The 8988-nt window shown below is 37.4% G+C and overlaps 1 protein-coding gene across 1 annotated transcript in view; it reads left to right on the top strand.

The window, feature by feature from the left end:
* Nucleotides 1–8988, top strand: part of UTP20 (UTP20 small subunit processome component) — a 92713-nt gene that overhangs the window by 65643 nt on the left and 18082 nt on the right. The window contains exons 39-43 of the mRNA XM_081818990.1: nucleotides 1518–1657; nucleotides 1902–1984; nucleotides 4092–4381; nucleotides 5422–5561; nucleotides 5790–5946. Of these exons, the coding sequence (XP_081675116.1) occupies nucleotides 1518–1657; nucleotides 1902–1984; nucleotides 4092–4381; nucleotides 5422–5561; nucleotides 5790–5946 (810 nt within the window). The remainder of the gene's footprint in view (nucleotides 1–1517; nucleotides 1658–1901; nucleotides 1985–4091; nucleotides 4382–5421; nucleotides 5562–5789; nucleotides 5947–8988) is intronic.

Below are 8988 nucleotides of genomic sequence, written 5' to 3' on the forward strand. Positions count from 1 at the left end.
TTGAATTCTTTCAGTTCTTATTTGTCTTTTCTCATTTTTGCTTTTATAGGTAATGTTTCTAGGTGTGGAATTCTAGATTAACAGGTTTTTCTTTCTGGTCTTTAAAGATAATTGCTCTTTTGTCTTCTGGTTTATATCATTTCCAAAAAGAAGTCATTCCTATCTTTATTACTCTGAGTGTAATGTATTTTTTTTTTTTTTTCTGACTGCCTTGAAGATTTTCTCTATCACTGGTTTTAAGCCATTTGATTACAGTGTGCCTTAGTGTAGTTTCCTTCATGTTTCTTATGTTTGGGGTTTGTTGAGCTTCTTGGATCTATTGAGTTGTAGTGTTTTTCAAATTTATAAATTTTTGGCCGTTATTTCTTCAAGGATACTTTTGGGTCCCCTTCTTGCTTTTGGAGACCCCAGTATATATTAGGCCGCTCAAAGTTGTTTCAAACACACTGAGACTCTCTTTTTTTTTTTTTTTTCATTACTTTTTTTTTCTGGGTTTCATTTTGTTTCATTTTTGTATTACTGTGTCTTCAAGTTTACTACTTTTCTTCTTCAGAGTCTGATCTGCTTTTAATCCCATCCAGTGTGTCTTCCCTCCCAGAACTGTCTTTTCCATTTCTAGACGTTCAGTTTGGGCCTTTTTTATATCTCACTTCTCTCTCCTTAACATGTCCTTGCTTTCCTCTCCCTTCTTGACCTTATAGAATGTAATTTTATCATTCGTCTTACTGCCTTTGTCTACTATAAGTCTATCATCTGTGTCATTTTGGGGTCTCTTTCAACTGGTTGATTTTTCTTCTTGTGAGAGGTATTTTTCTGCTTCTTTGTATGCCTGTGCAGCTTACCTCTCTGTATAGCTGTCTCCTGTCTGGTGCTTTGCCCTGTGGACTCTAGCTGCTATAGCCTCAACTCTGTCTCCTTACATCAGGGAGACCACTGGGCCCTTTTTGGGTTTCTCCTCCTGTGCTGTGACACTGTGAATTAGGGCAATTATAAGACACACTTCATTTGTTGCCATAGTCTCAGGGAGCACTGAACTGTACTGTTTGATGTCCAAAGTCTGAAAACTGCTATTTCATATATTTTTGTCTACTTGTCTAGTTTAAGGTATGAGGGTAAATCCAATCCCTGTTCTCTATATTGGCATGAAAGAGATGTCTCCAATGCAGTGTACTGTTGAATGCTAAACTGTGTGTTAAAGTTAACTTTAGTGTTTGTCAACTTTTATATATGAATTTACTTCATTCACAGTCTGTAGGCTTGAACCCATCAGAGAGGTCTGAGTGGAAAAAAAGCCCAAAGTGTATTAATACCATTTAATTAAAGTACAGTTTCGTTCCTTTAATTGACAGTGTCTTTTCTTAAAGCTAGGTGGGGGGGGGAATGGAGTATAGCTTGGTCATCCCTTCCTTTCTGTAATTGCTGATCACCTACTGTCTAAGCTTTTTAATGTATGAAATTAGCTCTGTATTTTGTTAGTAAATGTAATTCTATGTTGATGCTCTTGATTTGTTTTACAGCATGAAAATATAACCGTTGCTGCCACAGAAGTTATTGGAGCTATTTGCAGACATCTCTCTTGGTCAGCATATATCTATTACTTGAAACATTTCATTCATGTTTTACAGACAGGACAGATCAATCAAAAGTTGGGTGTCAGGTATGTATGGTCAAACTTCTTTGTTCTTAAAATGTCAGTTTTGGATTATTTCTTGAAGTAGTCTCGCTCATCTCAGTTTACTTTTACCTTGTATTGAGGTTATGTTAATGTTTGTTAACATCAAAAATAACTAAAACTAGTAAAAATAATATTAATGTTTGTAAGTCTTTAAATGTTTACTTTTAATCATCAAATGATGTTGTGAATCAAGCAAACATTTCTGTGTACCTTCTTTTTTTAACAGTTTGCTAGTAATAGTGTTAGAAGCATTCCACTTTGACCATAAAACTCTTGAAGAACAAGTGAGAAAAATCCAGAATGATGAAAGTAAGTTTTTGAAACTTTCTTAAACTAAATTTCCATTCCGTTCTTGGATAATTGATGATGATGAATTAAAGATGGCAAAATTCAGCTTACCACTCTTTTCTGCTCGTAGAGCAGTGACCAGTGAATAAGTCAGGAGGAAGTTAAAGCAGATGGTTTGAGTATTTGTGTAAAAACTTATTTAACAATAGAGAAGGCCAATCTAAATTATATGGGTAAAAAATCTGAGCTGTAGATTATTTATATAGAAATCCAATTTTACCACCTGCATGTATGGAAAGAACATTAAGCAATGAATGCAAAGAAAGTATAAGGAAATATTTAAAAAGTAGAGCAACAATTGATGAAATATAAAGTAGATACAATAAGAAAGGATCATCAAAGGTAAAAATAATTTTAGATATTTGAAAAGATTATAAATTGGCAAAGCTCTGTCAAAATTGGTCAGTAAAAATAGAAGGCATAATAAACATGAATTTTAAAAGGTCACAATTAAATGAAAAAGGTAAAATAATGTTATGATCTTTGTTGTTATAAATTTGAATACTTGAGTGAGACATACAAATTCTTAGAAAAATAAAATACAAAACTGGCTTTAGAAGAAATAGAAAATCTGGGTGTATCTCTAACCACTAAAGAAATTGACTGTAGTTTAAAAACCTTCTCTTGATGAAAATACCAGGTTCACACTGTTTTATAGGCAAGTTCTACAAATATTTAAGGAATTTCAACCTTATGCTTGCCATTTCAGATGATTGATAGAGAGAGCTTCCACTAACTCATGAAGTTGGTATACTTGGTTAATGGAATTTAACATATTAGCATGCAAAAAACATGTGGTCATCTAAAGAGACACAAGGGAAACATTTGATTAGATTCAGTATCTATTGATATCAAATAAGGAATAATTAGAAATTTCCTTAACCTATTAAAAGAAAAGAATGAACACTTAAATGGGCCAATCAATAGGCTGATTGTTTTTGCTAAAGACATTGAAATATTCTGGCCCTCAGTTTGCACTACTCCAACATTCCTTCCTATTCAAAATTTTCTAATTCTTTGATTCACAGTAAAATCACTGTAGAGCCACACTAATAGCAAAGACTGGCTTGAATTTGTAGGAACTATGTATGTTTTAAACTATTAATGTACTACAGCCCCTCAACAGTTTATCTTCAGGCAGTGGAATCTGCATTTTGCAATTTTGCATAAACAGAAACATTAAAAATTAAGATACTTAATTTGCTTAACTATCTCATTTCTTCTTAGATATGACTGAAGTTTGAAACATTTATTGAGCACCTTCTATGACCTGGGCCTTTATATAGACATTATCTTATTTGTTCTCATAAGAATCTTACAAGAACCTTAGTTGTTAGTTACCCCATTATTTTTGATATGAGAAATTACAGTTCAGAAGTGTAAAGTAACTTTCCCAAAGCTACATGGCCAGTAAACAAAATAAAGACTAATAGCTACCATTTTTGAAAGTCAGTGAAGTGTCAGAAACATATTTTGGGTGCATTATGGACTTTATCTCATTTAATCCTCACAATAGCCTTGCAAAGTAGGTGCCATCTCCAGCTTACCGATAAAGAATCCAGAGCCTACTCTGGTCACGTGGCTTATGAGCAGAGCCAAGCCTGGACTTTCCCCACAGTACTGTACTGCCTGATTTTCTTTTATAAACTGGACCCTATAGTAAGGGACATTTCCACATGACAACTGTTGGCTGCCATTATGATTCATTTCATGCTCATGAGTATAGATTTTTGTTTTTGGAAACCTCCAACCACAGTACTTTAGAAGCTTTCTTTTGGTTAAGACCCTCCTCCCGGCCTAGCCTCCTAGTATATTCCCAAAGTACCCTGTACTTGCTCTCCCACCCTCATAATTGTGAGTTTACTTGTCTCTGTTCGTCATTAGGCTCCAAACTGTAAGACAGCAAAAAACCATAACCTTCTCATTTAGTGCTGTTTCCTCAGCACTTACCTTGCCTACCCATAGTGATGACTAGTTTTTATTGGATGTTGGTGGGAAAGACTACGTAATGCAACTGTGTTGTTTCCTTATTTGATTTAAGGTGACTTTTGTTGTTTACTAAACATAGACACAATAGAAGTGATTGAGTTGCCAGAGCATGAAACCATGGAATTAGAGCAAATGGATGAGGAAGAGAAGGAAAACAAATGTAAGAGTTTGTCAGACAATAGCCAAGAATTGGGAAATCCTGATCCAGCTGATTGTGAAGGGACATCAGCTAGAGAACCTGAGTGTATCACGGAGTCCATCTCTTTCCTTCCTCGGAATAAGGAAGAATTGGAGAGAACAATTAAAAATATCCAAGGAACCATAACTGGGGATATCCTTCCCCGGCTACATAAATGCCTGGCATCTACGGTAATCATTCTGTTTGGGGTGCAGGATGTCTGTGTGAACCCGGGTGTTTGTGTGGCCCTGTCAGACTGAGGCTCCTAACTATCATTGATTGACTTCAGCTTTTGGATTTTCTTTTACCTCAACATTTCACAGTTTTACCTCCCTTCATTTGTCTCATCATCTTTAGGTTCATTTGCTGCAGCTAATGTTTCTTCATTATGGTTTTCATATGATAGACATATGCTTTCTATCTCCAAAGCAGTTAATTAGATGACTCTTATTTCCAAAAAAGAAAAAGTTTTAAAAAATTAGAGTATGTTTTCCTTTTCAACATCTTGGCCACTTCTCTGCTGTTCAAAATTCATCTTCTTCCTGGTTAACAGGGATAATATTTAGCAATGGATTCTCATGAAGTCAGAGCCTTTCCTTCTCATTGTAAAACATTGATTGGCAAACTGTGGCCCATGGGCGGGATCTAGCCTGCAGCCTGTTGTTGTAAATGAAGTTTTATTGGAACACAGTCACACTCATTGTTTTACATACTGTCTAATTTAGCTTTTATGTTACCACAGCAGAGTTGAGTAGCTTCAAGAGAGATCATAAAGCCAAAAACACTTACTATCTGACCCTCTACAGAAGTTTGCCAGCCCCTGGTGTAAAATATTACTTGATCATTTGGTATATTTGTAAATATAACTTCTTATTTGAGGCACTCTATTTCTTATATACCAACAGTGTCACTCAAAGTCTTGAAAATCCCAATTGATAGAGATTTCTTACGATTTTTATATATTTCACAGCAGTCTTAATCTACATCAGTGAAAATTTGGCTTTATTTTTTTCTGGTTTCTCCTTTGGAAAAAACCTTATTCCTACTAGTTTTATGATTTTTAGAAGGTTATTCTCAAATTGCGTAATTTAGTTTCATTTTAAGACAGTAAATTTGGAAATGGTCATAAGATGTATCAAAAGAGCTTACCTTTCAAATGCAAGGTTGCAATGTTTGTAGGTCCCTGATCCATTTATTTTTGTTTTAATTTAACCTAAATTTTTCTTAACAGACTAAAAGGGAAGAAGAACACAAGCTCATAAAATCCAAGGTTGTGAATGATGAGGAAGTAGTTCGAGTTCCTTTAGCTTTTGCCATGGTTAAACTAATGCAGTCCCTTCCACAAGAAGTTATGGAAGCTAATCTGCCAAGGTATATTGTGTAACAAATTAGAAAAGTTCAGTGAAATTCAAAAATCAGTTCTTTCTTCCTGACTCTTGAATCTCTTTTGTGAGGAAGAGAAGTACTGTCACAATATGCTGTGATTTCGAATCTTAACTGGGAAATTTGGGTTACTGGATAATTAACAGACAAAAGGATGTTTGTATTTTTATTTGCTTCTGTATTTTGATTAGTCCTTTTCAACTTTTCATTTTCTAGTATTTTGTTGAAAGTGTGTGCCCTCCTCAAGAACAGAGCACAGGAAATCAGAGACATTGCACGCAGCACTCTCACAAAAATAATAGAAGATCTAGGTGTGCACTACCTACAGTATATTTTAAAAGAGTTACAGACTACCCTTGTCCGTGGATATCAGGTAAATTGCATTATGTGCCTTATATTCACGGAGGTCAGATTGAAATTCAAATATTTGCAATTTGAACTCTATAAGTGAAGGTGCTGTGGGTTTGTCTACAGTAAAGTTGATCCACTGCAGTAGCAATCAAGAATATTCACAGGTCTCTAATCAACATTTTAAAAATCTACTTAAAAAAAAAAACAAAAAACCTCTTATATTTGATTTTTATAAAGTCACTTACAGGCCTGGGTTATATAACCTGTCTTTTTTTCCCAAATCATTTGATACCAAGTTTTGTATTTTCTGAGTTTTTAAAAATATTCTTGTTGAATGCATGTTGAATGTATTACCACAAATGTGAATAATAAAGAACATACACATTTGTTTTAAGAGTTGAACCATATGATAGAAGTAATAAAATAGGAACCCCAGATGGATTACAAAGCTCTTTAAGTAGTGACATGACTGGCTAGCTCCTAACTACTCCACAAGTGTGGATCTTGGATAAGCACCATCAGCAATACTTGGGAGCTTGTTAGAAATGCACAATTAAGGAGGAAAAGATTGAGGAGGAGTAGGGGACCCTACTCCAACCAGTCCCCGGAATTGATCTTGGTATCTACCAGACCACTCTGAACACCCCCGAAATCAGCCTGAGATGTAAGAAGATAGATCTGGAACTCTAAAAACAGAATATTGCAGGTGGTTGGTTTCGAGGTATGAAGCAGGGAGCCGTGATTCCGCGGGCAGATATTGGAAGATAAATGGAAAGGAGAGGGAGCTGCCATAAGCGCTGGCGCCGGGAAGGTGAAATAACAAAGGAGTCAAAAGCCTCCGCACTGGGGACGGGGTACAGACTCACAGACTGGTAGCAATGGGGAAAGGACTTTAGGGCAGTCCCCCAGACGGAAACCCAGAGCGGCGGGGCCGCGCATGTGCAAACTGGTGGCAGCTGGCAGTTGTAGAAGCACAAAGGGCAGACATGGGTCCTGACCTAGAGGTGAGGACTAGGAGGCCTGCTGAAGGGTGCACAACCCAGGATGCTGCAGTTTATAGCAGCACAGACAGAAACAGAGATAGTGTGGCCTGGAGAGCTCACTGATGAACAGACTGTGATCTCTCCACTCTGAGGCAGAGGGTTGGAAACGATCTCTTCTGCTCTGACTCTTGGAAGAGATGCAGAAAACCGCCAGGGAAAGCCGTCAGAGAACAAAAGCCCCAAAAAACCGGTTTTCACTGAGCCCATCCCCTCCCCCCCAACAGCAGGCAGGGCAACTCTGCCCAAACAGTGCAGCAGGCCTCTCCCCCAGAAGACAGGCTGGGAGAACAAGAGGCTTGCAACCCTAAGGTCCCTATAAAACAGGTGCATCTTGCTTGGGTTGTGGTCAATAATTTGGACTCTGTACATTCCCTCAACCACCCCTCAACAAAATGACTAGAAGGAGGAACCCCCAAAATAGGAAAGACTCAGAGACTGTGACTTCTGTCACAGATTTACAAATGGATACAGATATAACCAAGGTGTCGGAAATGGAATTCAGGGTAGCATTTGTGAAGACAATAGCTAGAATGGAGAAATTGATTAAAGGCAACAGAGTCTCTAAGGGCAGAAATGAAAGCTGAACTGGCAGAACTTAAAAATGCTATCAATGAGATCCAATCTAATCTAGATGATGTAACAGCTAGGGTAAGCGAGGCAGAAGAACGAATTAGTGATCTAGAAGACCAGTTGATAGAAAAGAAGGATAAAGAGGAGGTGAGGGAAAAACAACTCAAAATCCATGAAAAAAGGATCAGAAATAAGTGACACCATGAAACGTTCCAATGTCAGAATTATTGGGATCCCTGAGGGGGTGGAGAGAGAGAGAGAGGACTAGAAGATATATCTGAGCAAATTGTAGCTGAGAACTTCCCTAATCTGGGGAATGAAACAAACATTTGTGTCCTAGAGGCAGAGAGGACCGCTCCTAAGATGAAGGAAAATAGGCCAACGCCCCGGCATGTAATAGTAAAACTCACAAATCTTAGAACCAAGGAAACACATCTTAAGGGCAGTTAAGGGGAAGAGATTCCTTACATACAGAGGGAGGAACATCAGAATAACATCAGACCTATCCACAGAGACCTGGCAAGCCAGAAAGGCCTGGGAAGACATATTCAGGATACTAAACGAGAAGAACATGCAGCCAAGAATACATTATCCAGCAAGGCTGTCATTTAGAATGGATGGAGAGGTGCAGAGCTTCCAAGAACAGCAGAAACTGAAAGAATATGAGACCACTAAGTCAGCCCTGCAAGAAATATTAAGGGGGGTTCTATAAAAGGAGAAAGACCCCAAGAGTAATATAGAACAGAAATTTAGAGACAGTCTATAGAAACAAGGACTTCACAGGCAACATGATGACAATTAATTCATATCTTTCAATAATCACGCTCAATGTGAACGACTTAAATGCTCCCATAAAACAGCAACCCATCCATATGCTGTCTACAAGAGACTCATTTTGAACCTAAAGATACATCCGGACTGAAAGTGAAGGGATAGAGATCCATCTTCCATGCCAACAGACCTCAAAAGAAAGCTGGGGTAGCAATTCTTATATCAGACAAATTAGATTTTAAGCTAAAGACTATAGTTAGAGACACAGGACACTATAACATTCTTAAGGGGTCTATCCAACAAGAAGATCTAACAATTGTAAATATCTATGCCCCCAACATGGGAGCAGCCATCTACATAAGCCAACTGTTAACCAAAATAAAGAGTCATATTGATAATAATATGGTTAATTGTAGGAGACCTCAATACTCCACTCTCAGCAATGGACAGATCATCTAAGCAGAAAATCAAGGAAACAAGAGCATTGAATGATACACTGGACCAGGTGGACTTCATAGATAATACAGAACATTCCACCCTAAAACAACAGAATACTCATTCTTCTCGAGTGTGCATGGAACTTTCTCCAGAATAGACCACATACTGGGTCACAAATCAGGTCCCAACCGATACCAAAAGATTGAGATTATTCCCTGCATATTCTCAGACCACAATGCTTT

This window comes from Leptonychotes weddellii, chromosome 5, assembly GCF_054177405.1.
Source record: "Leptonychotes weddellii isolate Sample4059 chromosome 5, ASM5417740v2, whole genome shotgun sequence".
In the NCBI taxonomy this organism is placed as follows: domain Eukaryota; kingdom Metazoa; phylum Chordata; class Mammalia; order Carnivora; family Phocidae; genus Leptonychotes; species Leptonychotes weddellii.